Source organism: Peromyscus californicus, unplaced genomic scaffold (assembly GCF_007827085.1).
Source record: "Peromyscus californicus insignis strain IS unplaced genomic scaffold, ASM782708v3 Scaffold_5__1_contigs__length_169319896, whole genome shotgun sequence".
NCBI classification, from domain to species: domain Eukaryota; kingdom Metazoa; phylum Chordata; class Mammalia; order Rodentia; family Cricetidae; genus Peromyscus; species Peromyscus californicus.
Window position 1 is genome coordinate 105,119,156 of NW_026294573.1, and position 19,584 is coordinate 105,138,739.

At 48.3% G+C, this 19,584-nt stretch overlaps 2 protein-coding genes across 8 annotated transcripts in view; one reads left to right on the plus strand and one right to left on the minus strand.

Moving 5' to 3' along the window:
- Nucleotides 1–3,960, minus strand: part of Dnai1 (dynein axonemal intermediate chain 1) — a 71,333-nt gene extending 67,373 nt beyond the window's left edge. Inside the window, exon 1 of one of the 2 annotated variants that reach the window (XM_052715438.1) lies at nt 3,484–3,960. In XM_052715438.1, coding sequence (XP_052571398.1) covers nt 3,484–3,510 — 27 coding nt within the window. In that variant the 5' untranslated portion in view covers nt 3,511–3,960. The remainder of the gene's footprint in view (nt 1–3,483) is intronic. The other variant, XM_052715437.1, reaches the window with a different exon arrangement.
- Nucleotides 3,961–3,971: 11 nt separating this feature from the next.
- Nucleotides 3,972–19,584, plus strand: part of Fam219a (family with sequence similarity 219 member A) — a 57,128-nt gene continuing 41,515 nt past the window's right edge. For 2 of the 6 annotated variants that reach the window (XM_052715443.1, XM_052715447.1), the window contains exon 1: nt 3,977–4,334. In XM_052715443.1, the coding sequence (XP_052571403.1) occupies nt 4,275–4,334 (60 nt within the window). In that variant the 5' untranslated portion in view covers nt 3,977–4,274. Of the gene's footprint in view, nt 4,335–19,584 lie in introns of all 6 variants that reach the window. The other 4 variants (XM_052715445.1, XM_052715449.1, XM_052715444.1 and 1 more) reach the window with 3 other exon arrangements.

The following is a 19,584-nucleotide window of genomic DNA, read 5'->3' on the forward strand; positions in this document are numbered from 1 at the left end:
CATTTTTAGGAAGGGCAGTTTGTTATTGAGGCATTACCAGTGATGTTTGGAGCTGGTCATGGTTTATGGTGCCTGGCATTCATGCATTTTAATTACAAATTATGATTCATGGAGTGCCATCATGACTGATTTAATATGGTGTGAGTTATTTGATTAACGCTAGGGGGTAAAGTCGAGAGAGGCAAGAGACACCTCTCTGACCTTATCCTACTACTTGCCTGCCTTCCTTGCTGACCCAGAGCACGAGTAGTGGGGCCCAGCCTCAGGAGCTTTACACTTGCTATGCCAACCGTCTGGCAGGCTCCTCACTCCCCCACCCCCAGTGATGCCATACCTCCTGCCTTTCCTGAAGGGCTTTGCTCTGTTGTTGCCTCTGTGAGGCTGAGTCTGAACACTTGATTTAATTATGATCATCTGACTCCGAATGTATAACTACATCACCCTGATTTGTGTTTCTTCTTGGCACCGTCTTCCATCAAACACACCACATTTTACTTATTTATTTATTGACAATTTCCCTCCACGTGGGGTGTGAGTGTGTGTGTGTGTGTGTGTGTGTGTGTGTGTGTGTGTGTGTGATTTCTCTCTGTGTCGCCAATACCTACGACAGTCCCTGGCATGGAGTACACAGCTCATCTGTAATTACAGAATAAGAAGGAGTAGTTACCTCATGAGGATTTTTCAGCCTCTTAGTCCCTTCCACCCATCTCCTAAGCCACAGATGAACATAGTTCAATCCAATCATTCACAGCCCTGCCTGCTGCCAAAGCAGCCACACACACAGGAGCCCAGAAGAGCATGTTTATACATGCATTTCCATGTTACCAGGTCCCACTAAGCTCCCTGTTATTATTAGTTCCATCCAGGCTTACTCCTTCCTGCCTATCAAACACACTCGGATGAAAACTCCCAAAGACAAGCTCATGCATTCAGATTAATATTCAACCAGTTTCTTTTCAGAATTAAACATATGCAAGGTTGTATCCAAGAAATGGAGAGCAGCAATGAAAAGAATATAGATTTGAGCTTTGCCACAAAGGAGTTTATACAGTGGTCTGTTTCCAGAAAGTGGACTTAGTCCTTTATAGGAAAGTATGAATACTGTGTTGAAACTTGACAGACACACAAGAAAGAAAAGGGAAATTTAGGGCAGGGCAAAGTGAAGCAGATGGCAGCAGATGGGAAAGACTGTACCAGCCACAAGCCTGAAGGAGAAAGAGAGTGTGGCTGTCACTCTGCAGGGAGAGGGCAGGTCATTGTACTGATGGGAAAGTTTTCATGTAGTTAATGATAAGTCTGAAGTGGACTGGGGCTGTCTGGGCCCTATGAATCAACCCAGTTAGACTTTTGAGATGTTGAGAGCAACAGAAAATACGAAAAAGTGAGGCTATCAAGAGCATGCATTGCTCTTGCAGAAGACCTGAGTTTGATTCCCAGAGCCCACCTTGGGTGGCTAGCAACCATCTGAAATTCTAACTCCGGGGTTATCTGATGCCTCTTGTCTAAGCAGACACACACACACACACACACACACACACACACACACACACACACACACACACACACACCTTTAAAAGAAGAAAGCACTAAAAGACCTGATCAGTGGTGTGACATGAACTAAAAGTTTAAGGTTCTCTCTGTCCTCTAGCTACTCCAATCCTGACCTTTCCTCACCACTGTGGGCTTCCGAGTCCTAATGTCTCCTCTCTGAAGCCTCTCCACTGCTCCAACCTGCATGCCTTTCTCTCCTTCGGCCCCAGGAATCCTTCATCTGTCTGCTATCTATTATGCTGGGAGACAGAGAAAATGTCTCAAGCATGTCCGGTACTCAGCATACCTTAATACTGATCTGAATTGAGTTTCACCGAGACAAGACCATGATAAACACAATCTAGCACAACCTAGCCTTTTCTTATAACACACGAGTGTTTGTGGTATACTGAAATACCCCTTCCCTCCAGCAGACAGTGCTGGTGTGTGCAGGGCTTTGACCTAGGTTGATCTCCTCCCTACCTGTTGTCAACTCTCTGCTTTCAACTTAACAAGTCATTGATGTTTCCCCTAATGAGACTGGAGACACTCATCCTATTAAAACTACAAGTTGCTACCAAAAAATTCATTTGTGGTGAGAAAGCAGACCAGAGGTCAGGGGGTAGGGGACAGGAAGAGTGCAAGTGGACTAAGGCACAGAGAATTTCTTGTAATAGAGGACATATTCTATATTTTAATTGTATCTGTATAAGTGTCCAGCTCTTATACATACAAAAGGATCATATAAAAGGATCCATTTTACTATATATAACTAGCTAGACCTTGGTAATTTCAAGTTAAAACAAACTGCCTATGAACTAAGGGCCAGCTGCCTTAAGCACACTACAAGAGTTTCAAAACACAGCTCAGTCTCAACATAAAACTAGGACATGGCCAACACAAGAACAGAATAACCTCTCAAAGGCTACAGAACTTTAAGAATGATAGGTTCTTCAGCTGTAGGTGGCCAGTGTAAGAGAAGCGGAGGGCACAAGGTTCATATGCAAAAATATGTATCAAAATATGTAAAGTCACAAATATCATGGATACAGATTTGCTCTCCAGACCTCAACACACCTAGGCTTAAGTGTAGAAAAGTTTGGAGAGAGAGAGAAAAAAAAAGCCCTGATAGTTAGAAAAGCAATTTCTGAAGGACAGAGTTTTTATATCCCAGAATGCTCCTTGAGAACCTGAGACTAGCTTGTCATCTGTGGTGATGCTGGGGGGCGGGGGTGATTCGAAGCTCCTGTGAGAAGGATGCCATCTTGCCAGATGACATAGACACAATATTCGCATGATTGAGTGGGTGAGAGGCTCATAGGGAGGCGACTTGTGTTTGAGGGCAGGGACGACGGGTGGGAAGAGGGTCTTTGTGGAAACTCTCACTCTAAACTCCCGCACACGATCTGTTTCATGTCTCCTGTACAGTCCTCTCTTGTGCCCCCTCTCTGAGCTCCCACATGACAAATGGCCCCTTGTCCTCACACTCAGCTCAGCACTAACCATGCAGCAGGGTGTTGGACAAAGTCCTTAGGGACAAGAATGAGAAGGCAATGAGCAAAGGACTGAAGGGAGGAGGGGTGGGAGGACTGAAGGGAGGAGGGGTGGGAGGACTGAAGGGAGGAGGGGTGGGAGGACTGAAGGGAGGAGGGGTGGGAGGACTGAAGGGAGGAGGGGTGGAGGGCTGGGGGGTGGGGTGGACTGGACAGGCTGGGTCTGTGAAGTGAAGAGGTGGAAATAGTAAGGAAGACAGATGCAGTTAAAAGTAAAATGACAGAGGGTTCAGGAAAACATGGGCGAGGAGGACAGGATTTGTGAGGGAGAACAGGAGACTCGGGGCCGTGGGAACACAAGCCAGGAGTCACAAGAGAGAGAGGTTGGAGATCAACAGGGAATAATCGGCGGTTAAGGTCAGAGGTCATCAGAAGACCGCAGGCCACAGTATGACATTACCTGCTTACGAGTCTGTTTCTGGGGCATTGCTACAAAAAAAATAGAAAGCACCTCAAACCCTGAAAAAAACCTGCAAAACGCTCCCTCTCCTGGGGAGAATTTTCGCCTTCTTGACCACACACGAGAAACGCAGGCTGTCTTCCACTTCAATTCCCGGTTACCAGGGTTCTTCAGGGACAGCTGTCGTTTGTGGGTCCCCGCGCCCTTGTAGAACAGCGTCGGCTCCTCCCTGACGCGGTTACCCAGCAACCGATAGGCAGCCGAAGCGCAGGCGCGCCCGGCGCCCCCTCCCGGCACGGGGAGGAGGCGGAGCAGGGTGCGCAAGGATCCTCGGGCCCCGCTAAGCCCCGCCCCCGCAGCGAAACTACGTCCGCCCGCCGCGCGCACTGGGAGCTCCCGCAAGTGGGCAGGGCTGGGGCGTCCAGGCACCGCCTTCTCATGAATAATGCAGGATCCGGGCGGTGTCCCGGACCCGGAAGTGGAGTTGCAGAGTCACCGCAGTGGCTGAGCTGCTGACAGGAGGCGGCGGCGGAGGAGGAGGCGAGGCAAGACCTGCGGCTCCGCGGGGCCACTGCCGCGGTAGCTCTAGGCAACCCCACGGAGCTTACGCCGGCCACAGTCAGCCCGCGAGCCTCTCGCCGCCTGTCCGTCCTTCCATCCGCTTTTTCGCCCTACGGGTCCGGGGCGGCCTAGTCTGCATCATCTGCCGGGCTTCTGGGGCCGCCGCCCCGCGCGGTCCCGTCGGCGTCCCTGGCCGCGCCCGGCCCCTGGCCCGCTCGCCCACCGGCACCATGATGGAGGAGATCGACCGGTTCCAGGTGCCCACCGCGCACTCGGAGATGCAGCCGCTGGTGAGGGGGCGGGCGGCGGGCAGGCCAGGGCCGGGAGGGGCGCCGCCGGAGAGGAGGGAAGGAACTAGGCCGTGGGGATTGTGCGAGGGGGGCGCCATCTGATAAGGCAGGGGGAGCCGTGAAAACGCATTGCCGGGGGAGGGAGTCTTGCAGAGAGAGAAAACCGTGTGTGTGTGTGGGGGGGGGGGATTACCTGCGGTGAGAGCGAAGGACCTGGAAGGGCGGAGGGCACGGTCAGCGGAGGCAGAACGCCGTCGGATAGGACCCAGGGAAGCCCGATGGTGCACACCGCTAGTAGGGTGATCGAGGGGGATGTCACTGGGTATCTTTGGCAGCAGACCCAGGGGATGGGGATGAGGGCGGATGAGAAAGGCGTTTAGCCTTCGAGGCCTGTGATGCTCAGGACGAGGGAGGAGGCCAGGAGATCGGTCAGTCTAAAGAGGACTGCAAATAGGCTTTTAGAAAAGGAGAGGCCTGCTCGCCAGTCCTTTATATAAATAGCAAAGCTGAATAGGAACCAGGCACCGATGGGAGCAGAGGTTCGGTGCAGGACCTGGGAATTTCCTTCTTCTAGAAAGAGGAGCGCCCCCAGTTCAAGCTGGGGGCATCTGGAATCGGGAAGGGGAAGAGTGTGCAGTGGCGAGATGAAGAATCACCGGTGTCCATGAGAACACTAAGGTACCTCCAAGAATGGGAGGTGGAGCTGTGCTGGAGCAGCCTGTGCAGACCCGTTCGGAATTCGGAAGAGCCCTTGTCATCTTAGGCCTACGTGCTTAGAGTCTTTGCAGGGCGGGGATCCTGCCTCCGGTCCGCGGTCCTGGAGTCAGGCAGGAATGATGTCATCGATGCCGGCGCCGAGGGGATGGAAGGGGGGGAGGGTGATGCCGGTTTGTGGAGGCATGGCCTAAAGAAGATGATGCCTGCTGGCCATTGCCCTAGGGCTACCTGGCTGTCATTGCTGCTCGCAAATAGGTAGGAAGGTCAGAGGCCTAACCAGCTGGACTAGAAAAGGGAGGGGGAAAGAACGCTGAGGCTTCACTTAACCCACCTTGGAGCCTGTGCTGCAAGAGCTAAAAGGAAGCAGGATAGGCCAGGAACCAAAACGTGTAGATCCCTTGTACTCTGCTGGCCCTGACATGTGCTCTCACTTAAGCTCAGGGGCTCCCTAAGTCCCTTCCCTCTGTGTTAGTCAGAGTGGGCCAGAACAGGTTCTTCTCTTGAGCCTGCAGCTTCAGAATTGACAGTATGCTTTGTGGTTTCCTAGATAAATAACTTGCCTGTTACAGTAACCAAGATGGACCAAGGTGTGAAGGTGGGAAGTATGGAGTTCTCCATGCCACATATTTTGTTGGATAATTAGTTGCCACCTAGCTGGAGATCTGTCTTCTACATTTTGTGAAGCCGAAACAGACGGGCTTTGTAGAAGTGTACAATATTGAACCTGTAGAGGTGCTGCAAGACTTTTCCCTACCTTGATGCTACTACTGAATTGTTTGGGAACCAGAATATCCCCAGGGAGAAGTTTAGTCTATGAATGTAAAAAAAAAGAACCTTAGCTGGGTTAGACCTTTGCTTAATAGGTTCCCTATTCAGCTAACCTTGCTTCCAAACTAGGATGCGATGCCCTTCCAGTTCTAAGCTACTCATATGTGGAGGCGGGGATGAAAGGGGCGGAGGTTCTTGTAAGTCTAGGAAAGGAGTTGGTTCTTGTTTCTCATCTGAGGTTCCTGAGATGGTAGCTGTCCACGGAAAGAGAAGAGTAAGGCCGTCAGGATTGTGCAGTTGTCCTTGGTGACTCTGCTATTTCCTGGGATTCTTTCCTAATCATGGGTGGAAGACTCCTGAGCTGTTTTGGTTTGTGTGGCCCCGAAGAAGAGAAGTTTGTGGTGAGGAGGTGCTTATTAGAATAGCTGTAGCTGCCCACGTCCTTTTTTGAAAGCTGAAGTAGTCTGCAAGAGAATACTGTGTTGAGGTTGAGTGAATCTTAAAGAAGTAACAATATAGTCTAATACTTAGGGGTCATAGACATTCCCCTGTCTCTTGACTCTTCCTATGCTGGAGTCTAGAGACACCCCAGCCTTCTTAAGTGCCCTTTATTCTGTTGAAAACAGGAGAATGTTGTGTGACGTTTCCCCCAGGGACCTTCACTGAGTCATAAGGAATCAAGATGCACACCACAGAGGGAGAGGGCAGGATGGTTCTGTAGGGGTGTTTGGGGAAAGACCATCAAAACTAGGGTCCCAGGCTCAAAGTCACCTGTGATCTCTTCCATTTTTTGCTATTATTTATAGTGACCTCTAGGAAGTCTCTCATTCTCCTTGAACTGTTTTTCCATTTACAAAATGAAGACAAACTATTCATTTAATGTTTAAACAATAGTTCCTCATTCTCCCTTCCAAAGAATATCATGGAGCCTGATATATTGACTCAGAAAATTGATTTACCAAATACTGAACATCTGCACTGTTCCAGATTCTACACAAGATATCAGGGACACAGTGGTTAGCCATGTAAGTTCAGATGGAGCCCTGCCCTGCTGGACCACACCATTCAGTAAAAGCTTGTTTCTCTTGCTCACTCCATGAGTGAGCTTCCTTAAGGCAGAGTAGAGTCTGCCTCCTTAGACCACAAGAAAAGATGGAAGCTCCAGTATTGGCCTCATTGCCCCTTTCAGGACCTGGATGTATGGACAGAGATCTGTCTTGGACCTCATCATCAAATAACCCTCCCCCAGAAGAAGCATCTTTTTCTTTATTTTTACTTGAAAGAGAAACTCATCTTGAAAAAGAGGCTTGTGGGAGTGGCAGCACTTGAGAGAGAAGGTGCAGCCAGTAGATCTGGGTGTTTCCAAGGTGCTAATTTAAGCATTAGCTCTCAGCTAGTGGGAGGCAGAGGAAGAAATCCCTGCCTTGTTGTTGCTGCTGCTGTTACCACAGCTGCCTGGAGCCTCCTGTCTGGGGCGGGAGTTTGCCCGAAAGGAGTGGCTCCCTTCTTTCCCTATCAGGCCAATTATTTAATTGGCCTGGCTGCATCTCAGCAGCTGAACCAGGTCCCAGCCTATCTCTGAGCTCCCCAGGGTCTCTTCTTGTCTCCTTAGGAAGGAAACGAGAGCTCTTCTTGGTGATCTATTCCCTGGGCTCTGCTCCTGCTGTGTCTGTCTTCCAGAAACTTTGGAATGGCCCATTTTGTGTGCCAGCTCTGCCATACACCTCACTAATCCTGGGGAACTCCCTGCTGCCCAGGCTCTGTTGAGCAATTGAGTAGTATTTGGGCTGTCATTGGTATGAGTGGCAGCAGGCACAAGCCCTCTGGCCTGTTGTCTGTTCAGCTGGTTGGTTCAGCCACACGTCTACGTCTTGGAAGAGATATGTTGCAAAAAAAAAAAAAAAAAAAAAAAAAAAAACAAATAGAGCTTTTGAGTACTTAATTTCATCAAGCAACACTCTGCCTCTTGTGCAGTCAGAGGCATAAGAGACTTACAGAATGGCATATGGCAGCTGACGTGGTCCCTGCACACTTGAGAGAATGCTAGTCTAGCCTCCCTGAAACCAGATTACCCATTAACTCATTTGTTTAGTTCATGAGCATTTGCTACATGTCTGCTCAGTTCCTGGTACTTGAAGGATACAGAGACTGGTCAAGGCTCTGCTTGTGTGTCTCCAGGAGAAAGATGGGCTCGAATGCTGACAGGAAGGTTTATAGATATATGTCAGAATGAGTAGCAACGTGTGGTGATCCTGAGAGAGCAAGAGAATGCTGCCATCCTGACCCTTTGACTGTTGGAGCTGGAAGAGGAGTTTACGGCTTCTGTTGCCTGCTGACTGTAAGGCATGGAGAGTGACAGGGTGTCAGCTCAGTGACTGAAAGTGGAAGAGGGAGTGTCACAAGATAGGCAGTCCGCACTGGGGAGGACCCTCTAAGTTGTCCCTTGTGCGGTTGGAGGGTAAGATGTCAGTGGGAGGTGGGGGAGAGATGATGGGGCCCCGAGCTAAAGCAGATGCCGAGAGGGAGGACAGATGTGAGTAAAATGCAAGGGCAGGATATGGAGCCTCTTTAGAGGTGGGCTGGAGAGCTGGGCAATCAGAGGGGACTCTAAGGTTTCTGATGTAGACATTTGGATGGAGGGAGGGACCACCACCAACCACCTCAGGAAATGTGGAAGCTGTGCCCTTGCTTCAGGGACTTCTTGTTGTAGAGATGGTGTCTCTTTTCCTTGCTCAACTTCTAAGATTATGAGGAACTCAGAAGTTCTAGAAAATCAAATATGATAACAATGACCCCTCGGCTTCATAGGGTCACAGAGTATGTGCTCCTCTGAATATTTCTCCCTTGTAGCCTACTCTACTGAGTACAGAGCATTGGTGGTAGCAAGAAACGACAATGGGGTTTTCTAGACAGAGTCTCATGTTGCCCAGGGTGGCCTCAAACTCAATAAGTTGCTAAAGATGATCTTGAACTCCCGACCTTCCTGCCTCTGCCTCTGTATGTAGCTGAGGATATAAATCACAGTATAGACAAAGATGACTTTGAACTTTGGATCCTCCTTGCTTCCCCCTCTAAGTGTTGGGATTCCAGTGGAATCTGCAGTCCTCTGGCCTGACTTCTCATTATCTATTTGGTTAAACGTACGGTTTTATTTCACTGGTTTATTCTACCATGAATGTGTGTATGCCACAGCATTATCTGCTAGAGTCACAAGAGGAAAGACATATGCCTCCCTTTTCTGAAAGTACGTCATAGACTCTGCAAGCTGTACTGAGTTGAAGCTTGGGTCTACTTCCTTACAGGAAAGGGGTGCCAAAGCAACAGACTTCCCTGGTGAGAACACTTACAGGTGGCTTGGCTTCTCAGAGGTCCCTAGCGTGGATCTGCAGCAGGTAATCCCATGGTAGCTGGTGTTCAGGCTGAGACAGTCACAGGCCCAAGCAACCCACTGCCCTTAACTGCTGCTAGCCCTGTGTGAACAGGAAGGGAAAGTAGAGACTTCTTTCCTTGAACCTCATTAGCTTCTGGGCCCTGCTCTCCTCTGGGAAAGATGGAGGGCTAGGGCTGTACCTCAGTCGGCAGAGAGAAGAGCGTTTGAGAAGGGAACCTTGGGTTCCACCCTCACCACTGCACAAACTGGGTGTGGTAATGCTCACCTGTAATCCCAGAACTTGGAAAAGGGATGCAGGAGGATCAAAAACTCGAGGTCATCCTTGGCTACATAGTGAGTTTGAGCCAGCCTGGGCTACATGATTAAGAGTGTGGCTCTTCAGAGGACTTGAGTTTGGTTCCCAGCACCCATGATGTGTGTGGCTCACAACCACTCCAGTTCTAGGGCATCCCACATCTTCTGGCTTCCACAGGCATCCATGTACATTCACACAGACACATAACCACACACACACACACACACACACACACACACACACACACACACACACACAGAGAGAGAGAGAGAGAGAGAAAGAGAGAAAGAGAGAAAGAGAGAGAGAGAGAGAGAGAGCGCAGATGGAGCCTTGTCCTGGTTGGGTTTTTTTGTTTTGTTTTGTTTGTTTGTTTGTTTGTTTTTTTATCAGCTTGACACAAGCTAGAGCTATCTGAGAGCAGGGCACCAGGGCACCACAATTGAGAAAATGCCTCCATGACATTGGCATGTAAGCAAGCCTGTGGGGCATTTTCTTAATTAGTGATCAATATGGGAGGGCCAAGCCCACTGTGGGTGGTGCCACCCCTGGGCAGATGGTCCTGGGGTATAACGTGGGCTGAGCAAGCCATGAGGAGCAAGCCAGTAAACAGCACTCCTCCATGGCCTCTGCCTCAGTGCCTTCCTCCACGTTCCTGCCCTGACCTTTCTCAGGGACAGAGAGTGACCTGAAAAGTGTAAGCTGAAATAACCCCTTTCCTCTCCAAGTTGCTTCTGGTCATGGTGTTTTATCACAGCAATAGAAACCTAAGACAAGCCTTGTGCATGGAAAGGGCTTAGCTGTACTATGTCTTTCAGCTGACTGTGGGAAAACTGGTACAAGGAGCCCCAAGAGAGGTGGGAATGGAAAGAATCAGGCTGAAGCAGTTACTCAGAGGTTCTGGTTAAAGGAAGCAAAGGTGTGGCTCGGTAAGTCTGGAGTCATTGTTTCCTAAGGAAGCTGGTAGGATGGGTCTGTAATCCCAGCACTGGAGAGAGAGACAGGTGACTCCCTGGAGTCCATTGGCCAGCCACTCTAGGCAGTCTGTAAGCTCCAGGTTCAGTGAAAGAGCCTGTCTCAAAAAGTAAGGTGAAGCCGGGCGGTGGTGGCGCACGCCTTTAATCCCAGCACTCGGGAGGCAGAGGCAGGCGGATCTCTGTGAGTTCGAGGCCAGCCTGGTCTACGGCGCGAGATCCAGGAAAGGCGCAAAGCTACCCAGAGAAACCCTGTCTCGAAAAACCAAAAAAAAAAAAAAAAAAAAAAAAAAAGTAAGGTGAAAGAGAGAAGGGGAAAACCCAACATTGATCTCTGGCCTCCAGATGTGCTCGCACAAATGTATATACACACCGGCATGCACATGCACACAACCCACACAAGCATACCCCAGGGGGGCTGGAGAGATAGCTCAATGGTTAAGAGTACTGGTTGTTCTTCCAGAGGACCCAAGTTCAATTCCTAGCATTCACATCAAGTAGCTCAAAACTGCCTATAACTCCAGCTCCAGGGGGTCTAACACCCTCTTCTGGCCACTGTGGGCATCTTCACACCTATAGCACATACACATATACTCAAATAAAAATAAGAATTTTAAAAAATCCTCAAAATTCGATTAAAAAAATATTTACTGAAATGCTGAGCATGGGTGTGCACCTTTAATCCTAATGCTAGGGAGGCTGAGGCAGGAGGATCTTCAGTTTGAGTCCAGTTTGAGATACATGGCAAGCTCCAGGCCATCATGGGCTAAAAACTGACACTGTGTGGAAAAAACAAAAAGCTGAATAGCACACAAACTGTGAAGTGAGAATCTATATATTTCAATATATAGTTGATTTTAGTATAACTACAGTCAATCTCTAAGTTATTTATGGTTCCCATATTAATTGTATCCCTATAAAGAAATTAGAGATCGTCAGCCAAAATGACTCAGAACTGCCTCTCCTATGGTATTTTGTTAAGAATATTGATCCTTTGGGATACTTATGATAAAAAAGGATTCCTACTCAAATTCCTTGGGAAACACTACCTACTCTATCCTGATACAGCATTCACTAGGGTTTAAAGCCTCTACCAAGTCCTGCCATAAAGCAGTATCTTCAACTGTGTTAAACTCAATGTTTCCCATACTATGTAGCCTTGGCTGGCCTGCCTGTGTTCTCGGGGGTTGGGACTAGAGGAGTGCACCACCACACCCAGCCCAGAACATTGTTTTTGAATGTTGCACTACTAACATCTTACAGAGCCAGTGTGTTTTGTTGAATCGTCTCTAGTGTCCGGCTTGGAAGAGCCGGTGTTGTGACCACTCTAAATGTATACTCTTCTCTGTTCTTTCTTTTTAATTTTTAAAGATCTGTTTATCTTTTTTATGTTTATGAGTGTTTAGCTTGTGTGCCATGTGTGTGCCTGGTGTCTGCAGGGGTCAGAAGAGGACATCAAATCCCCTGAGACTGGAATTACAGGTGGCTGTGGGCCACCGTGTGTGCTCTGGGAATCAAACCCAGGTTATCTGTAAGAATAGCAAGTGCCTTTAACCACTGAGCCATCTCTCCAGCCCCTTCCCTATGCTTCTGAGCCCCTCAGAAGCCACGCCATCTTACCCAGTGTTGGGCCTAGTGGGATATTGCTAGCTTGAGTCAGAGTCTGACCTGCTGCTAGCTGCAGCAAGTTCCTCATGATCTTTGGTAGAGAAGCATGTACACAGGGCCTTGTTTTTCTCATGATTTGGGAAAAAGATTACTTTCTTTCTGTTCGGTTTTGTGGGTAGTTTGTTTTTACAGATTTATTGAGATATAATTCATTCTGTATATTTAACTATTTTTAACATTACTTTTAGTTCTAGCTTGGCTATCTATGCCTTAGTTCTGTTTCTCTTTTGGCCTGTGCGCTGTGCTCTGTCCTTTTATGTTCATCCAGGTAGTATGGAAAATAAAGATTATAGTCCAGATATCTTGTCAGGAAGAGTGCCATTGGGATTCAAAACAAGAAATGGGTTCCTGGTTTCAGAGATGTGCCAGAACCTAATCTGAAGCCTTAGGAAGTGCCCCTGCCATTTGGGACAGCCCAAAGGGTGTTCCTGCATAATCACTTCACACCCTCTTGGTCTCTAAATGACACAAAGTATGGGTGATAAGTAAGGTTTTGACCCCCATGCCAATTGAAGTGTAGTGGCTGTCTGGGGCATTGTGTGGGTGGATTCTGAGAAAGAGTCCTGGTGTTGTGAGAAAAGTGAATGTTACTGACTTTCCATGTCTGCCGTGGTCTTCAGTGGGAGGAATGGCCTTTTCGATGCTCTGCCCTACTATCATGGCTTCCCTTAATCATCATCATTAGCCTGGGCAGACAACACCGGAAAGGGAGTCTCTGGGGATAGGAGCCGCTCAGCAAGCTGTCTCACTGAGGGTGGCAGTCTTGTGACATAGCTACTTAAGAGCTGAAAATTGACCTTTTCTATCCCAGTGTCCCTAACAAGATCTTCAGCATTAGGTCTTGAAGAGTATGCAAAGTTAACTGTCCTTTGGAAGTTGGTGGGCTAGGTGAGAAGGTGGACCCTTCACTCTGCCAAACAGAAGACAGGGAGAAAGAGACAGAATGAGGCAAAGATCTCATGACTAGCACTTGAGTGGCTGGCCATGCTTAAAATGAAACAATAACCCCGTAAGAGCAGCACAAAGAGCCCCTGCTAGCCTCAGCATCTTCCTGGTTTTTCTCCAGGCTAAGGGGACCTTGGTTTTTCTTCTATGATTTCACTGAAGTACTCACATTCTCCAGCTGCCCTAGATACACAAATGGATACTTTCAAGTTTTTCTTTACACAGACCCGTCTGTGGGATCTGAGGAACCCACATTATTGTGACTGCCACTGTGTTTCATGGTCATATTTAATAGTTCTGCCTTTTGTTATGTTGAACTTGGGGCATATTTGAAATATGGTGGCCTTTTTGTTCACAGTGTAAAATCAAGAGGCAAACCTGGAACTGCATATAAGCTGGGCTGATTGGCAGTCAGGTAAGGGGCTACAGGGGCTGTGAAATGTCAGCTTCATGCTAATTAAAAACCACATCATATGTGTGTGATGTAAATCTTTCTGTTGTTATTTTGGTTTTTTTGAAACAGGTTCTCACTCTGTAGCCCATGATGACCTGGAACTCATTATGCAGTCCAGGCTGACCTCAAATTCATATAATTCTCCTGCCTCAGCCTTCTAAGTGTTAAATTACAAGTACATGCCAATATGCCTGGCATATGTAATATAACCATTATTCTCAGAAAGATAGTTGTCTGAATTCATCAAGGTGGAATCAAGGTAAGGATGTGTGATTATGTAGGCGAGGTAACTCTTCAAAGAGAGCTAGTGCCTCAGAGGATAGGAAGTTTAATGTAAGTCTACTATATGAGGTGGCCACTAGGAAAGGTAATGTACTGTTGGGTTCCACTGATAGAAGTATGGAGTTTAGATCTGAGGAGGTGGTGGTCCTATTCTATCCTATTCTGCACTGGTCAGCATTGTCTGAACTCCTAAATTCTTTGCTGTCATCATTCGAGAGAGTGACAAAAAGAATTGAAATCATGTCATGTGAGAACAGTTGGAAGAACTGCAGCTGTTCAGCCTGTGGATAAACAGTCTCAGAGAGCAGAACACATGACTAAGGCTTCTGAGTCCTAAATTACCGGGATTAGGAAAGGAAGGTTAGATTTCAAGCTACCTGTGATTTCACAGGGAAGATGCAGGACCATTGGATGGGAGCATGAAGGGGTACTTACCCCTTCCCCATTGGATGGGAACATGAAGGGGTACCTTCCCCATTGTGGGAGCATGAAGGAGTGCATACCCATCTTCTCCCTGAGGTAGTGGCTCTTCATCTGGCCAGAGGCCAAGACACCTGGAAACACACTGCTCTTTGGAAAATGCCATGCTCTTTCCAAAACAGGCACCAGGAATTGTACTGGAGCAGAAACACGGCTGAGTGAGGCAGTCATGTTCCAGACACTGTGAGCAGCACTTGGTTCCTATCATGAGCTTTTACTGATCTCTATATTTTGAGGCCTGTCCTCCAGGCTCTATCTTTTCCTGGCCCTCCTCTCTTTCTTTTAACAAGATGTAAGCATGCCATCTTTTACCCTGGTGTGGGACTTTGGTGTAAAGTCTTAGGAGGCCTACCCTAAATTCCTTTTTAAGAGAGAAGCAATGGATTTCCCAAGCACCTGACCACGTTGGGAAGTAGGTTGGGATGGTTCTTGCTGTTCGTTGTGTACTCCTGTATGTGGGGTCTGAAGACAGATAATAGGCTTGGCTGTTCCCCGGGGCAGCTTAGCATTTACCTGGCCAGAACCAAGATGTCCTCGTCCCAGGCCCAGGGTCTCCCTTTACAACTTGAGGCCTAGTTCAGTTTTCTGCATCAAGCTTCATGGGCCTTCGAGGCCTTAAACCAACTTCATCCTTCAAAGTTACTCATTTCTACCATTCACCAGCTTTTTTGTAGGACCAGCCATCCCCTTCACCTCCCTCTTCTATTGGTACCTAGAGAATATTGTCTACTTAGGAACTCTCTCTCATTTCTGACTGCTCACTCTTACCCATTCCTCAAAACCAGGACAACTCTGCTTCCCCAAGAAGCCCTCCCTGGCTATTCTTGTGAACAGTCAACTAGTCTCAAGGCCTCTAGCCTCTATCTAGTCTAGCACCTAACGTGGTATATATGGCGTTCTGGCTCAGGTGTCCACTCCAGTGAGCTGTGCTGTCCCCAGTCTTGTCCCCCAGCTCCTCCTCTATCTCGCTGGCAGGAAGCATCTACTCCAAGGGCTTGTCAGACCACAAAAAAAGAAATCTGGCCTTGTGAAATGGAATTACAGAAGACAGCTGGCTTGTTTGAGGATGAGTAAGAGCAGACAGGAGTTGGGGGATTCTGAGGAATGAGTAGGTAGGAGCCAGAGAGCAGAAACATTCATATTGAAGAATTGTGGGAGTTTCAGGGGGATATATGGATTGAAGAATTCATTCATTATTCAAAGAAACATCCTTTGGGCATCTGCTGTATATAAGACAGTGCAGCACACGTAGGGAATAGAATAATCAAGAAAGCAAACATGGCCGTCCAGCGGGAGAGACAGACCCTGAACAACGAAAGCACACAACCCAAATCACGGTGAGAAACAGGTGAGTGGTAGAGACACAAGAAAAGGTGCTGTGAGTGAGAACAGTGAGATGGGGGTGGGGGGTCAGGTAAGCTGCCTGTGAGAAAAAGTGCTGTTGGAGCTCAGACCACAGGATGAGAAGGTCCTGGGGTGCTAACAGGGAGTGACTTCTTGCTCCCTGGCAGGTCAGGGACTCCCCAGTGAGTCCCTTCCAAACTGGCCTTTCTCCATCCTGTCCCTTTGCAGCACTGGGTAAGTTTTCAGAAATGGGCACGTGGGAGGGCCAGTGTAGCCCTGCTCCCATTGGTAGTGAAACCTTTAACCACGCTGCCAGCTGTGTTGTGGGACTGAGAGAGCTGTTAATAGTGTGGTGGTATTGAATATTTAATGAGCTCTGTTGACGAAGAGCTCTTACCTGAGTTCTCCAGCATTGTGTGTTTTGCACATTTCCTCCTAGAGACGGGAAAGGTACCCAAGGTCTTGGCGGGAAGAGAGAAGGGAGACTACCATCCTGGACAGCCTGTTTTTAGCATGCCGGGCTCATGTTGTTAGCGCAGAAGCTAAATGTGACAGGCATTCTGTCTAGGGCAGGCCTACCTCTTACTGGGAAAGTCCTCAGCCACTGGCACACAGATTGCAGAGCTGGTGAGGGAGCCTCCACTGAACTTTCTGTGGACCCCAGAGCAGTCCACTGGAGATGCTAGCTTCCGGAAAACCTCTGTTCTCAGCCGGCCTGTTGCTCCCAGCCCTGGCTTGGAAGGGATTGCAGGCTCAGAAAGACCAGCAGGGATCATGACGTGTGTGTGGCTAGTGGTTCAGGGAAGAGGAGGAAGAATTGTGTGATAGCAGAGAGATAAGTGAGAGAGTCTAAAACATTGGCACAAGATTGGGCCACTTATCACCCTCTCCATCAACTTCAGATAGGACCTCACGCAGACTGGAGGTTCTGAGATAAAACAATGAGGCAATCTTGGGAAGCTCCCTTAGGAGGAACTGGTTTAGGTATCTTTAATTATAGAGACCCTAAGGAGCTAGTGAGGGCGGGCATCGGAGCAGGAGGTATGCCCAAGAGTGCCAGGAAGTCAGCTGGATGCATCCTAGCTGTATCTTCGGTTTGACCTCTGGCCAGCCTCCTGGCCTCTTTCAGGCTACTTATAAAATGAATAAGATCATGCATGTGCAGATGAACTGCATGTTACTCTATCATTTCTGGTCCAGGTTTGATGGTGATAAAGGTTGGTGATTTCCTTTTGCCATCGGTGGTTCCCAGGGGAGCTTTTATGGGACAGGGTGAAGAGGTGTTCCTTCCCTTCAGTAATCACACCCTTTTGATGGGGCTGTGGTGAGGCCAGCCTAGAGACCAAAGAGCTTTCTTCTCAGAGGGGGATCCCATGAGAGGGTAGGGGTAAGGGGAGCTGTGAAGGGGACCCAAGACCAGGCCCCTTCCCTGTGCCATGTCTGTGAGTCCTGTGGTCACGGTGACACCTTCCTGGAGAGTTCACTGTTGGTGGAGGGAAGGTCTTGTCCTGCTGCTGGTTCAGTTTACAAAGGTCAGTGGTGCTCAGGAAACATTTGAAAATCCCTCCCCTATGCCAGTGGGCTGGAGAAGGAGGCAGCCCCAGACTGCTGACTTTGTGTTCTTTTCAACATTTTGTCAGAGTAACCTGCAAGCATATGTATAGTAGAGAAGAAAGTAAAATGAGCCCTCAGGTACTCATCCAACAACTAATTGTCAACACAAGACTAATGTTTCTCCCGTGCCCTCCCCACATAATTCTAAATAATTCTTTTCTCTTTAGCATCAACATGTGTCTCTCTTTTTAAAGTCATAGCAGACCATAATATTTTCACATCTAAAGATAATTTTTTAACATCATAAAGTTTTACTTGGTTTGTTTGAAACTAATCCATACATAGCATTTAGTTGACCTTTCTTGCTTGCTTGCTTATTTTGTTTTTGTTTTTGTTTGTTTTGTCTTGTTTTAAGACAAGGTTTCTCTGTGTAGCCCTGGCTACTCACTCTGTAGACCAGGCTGGCCTTGAACTCACAGAGATCCTCCTGCCTCTGCTTCCTGAGTGCTGGGATTAAAGGCGTATGTCATCACCGCCCAGCTGACCTTTTTTTTTTTTTTTAATTTTATTGGTGTGTGTGTGTGTGTGTGTGTGTGCAGATCAGAATGACTTTGTGGAGTCTGTCTGTCCTTCCATCTAGGGTTCCAGGATCAGACCCAGCTTGTCAGGCTTGTGCATCATGGGCTTTTACCTACTCCTGGCTGATGTTTCTTCAACCTAAAGTTCTCCCTTCTACTTTCTCTTTTCTTGCAATTTTCCTGTTTGAAAATCTTTTGGTGTTCCAGTTTCCTACATTCCGGTTTTGCTGATCACACCCCTATGGTATTTTTAATCCCATTCTTCTCTTTCCTACATTTCTGTAAACTAGTAGTAGATCAGATTCAGATTCAACTTTGTATGAAGAATGCATGGTAGATGCACTGTGCATTCCCTTCTCCTCTGAGGTGTACATCGTCCTCGGCACAGTTGTCCTGCTTTTTGTGGTATTCAGACTGATTGATGGGGTAGTTAGCCTGATTACAACCCATTACAGAGGTTCCTCAGCATCGTTTACCTAATGTTCTCAGCAGTCCCTGATGGTCATTGGTCCATTATTTCATTAGGAGTTTCCTCGTCCCCATTAGTACCCCTGGCCCTCTCTCCTGTGCATCTGCTTTCCCCACACTGCCCTTAACCCATACCATCATTTCCTTCCTCATCAACCCAAGACACCCTAACAGATCTTCAGGCCTCACAGACTCCATCTGCCTCCCTGGTGGCCTGTGCTTCCCTGAGGGGAGGGTCCTGACTTGGATCTGCTCTCACTGAATCCTGCTAGAGCCATGTCTGACCCACACTGGGGAGTGCAAGCAGCCCAGGCTGTTCCTCCTCTGGGAGAGTTCTGCAAGGAGCTGGCTTTATTTCCCTTCCCAGGAACTTCTCAGGAGCCCTCTTCTGTACTGAGGAGAGTCTTCACACTTGTTTCCTCAGCTTCCTGCCCAAGCCTGGGCCCTGGCAGGAACCCAAGCCTGGCTTCCTGTTTACAGGCTGGGAGAGGTTGAGGGAGGCATGGGAAGGGCAACTCAGCTTTCGAGTCCTCTCCTCTCTCCTGCCCAACTTAGACACCTCTGAGGGCCAGAGCAGTTACCATCCTCTAGTGCTTCAGCATCCCGGTGCCTCCCATGATCACCACTCCTGTTTGGTTCTTCTGCTCAGCGGACAGACTATGGATACTGCGCTGTGTGTTCGTGCACCCCAGACAGATAAAGCAGATGCATCAGTTTTGCAGTGGGACAGCTGACCAGGAAGCACAGACAGAGCTGGGAGCTGCTGCTTACAGACCCTGACCCTGCCTAAACAAGTCCTGCAACTCTGTCACCCAGCTGTTGTTAGTTCTCTGGTCACTGTGTCCAACTCAGCAGAGCTTCTGCTAGAGCAGGAAGCCTGAGAGGTGCAGGCTGGCCAGGGTCTGCTTATGAGAGCCAGAAGACATCGGATACTCTACGATAGTGGCCATGACCCAGTGCAGTTCTTTCTCAGCATCTGTGGCTCTAGGACCAGTGCCCCCACCCTCTGCCAATACCAAAACACATGGATATGCAAGCCCCTTACTTACTTGATAGCCAAGCCTGGTAGCCTGTGCCTGGAGCCTCAAGGACTGCTTGAGTACATAAGTTCAGTACTGCCTGGACAACATAGGCAGACCCTGTCTCAAAGGAAAACAGAATTGGAGGAAGCATAGGGTGGCATACAATGCACATGCACTCTGTACACTTGAAATCCTCACATGGTTCCTTACAATGGCTAACACAATGTACATGTCATGTAAATAGTTATTTTGTTTGGTTGATTGGATTCTGTTTGGTTTTGAGACAATGTCTTACTATGTAGCCCTGCTAACC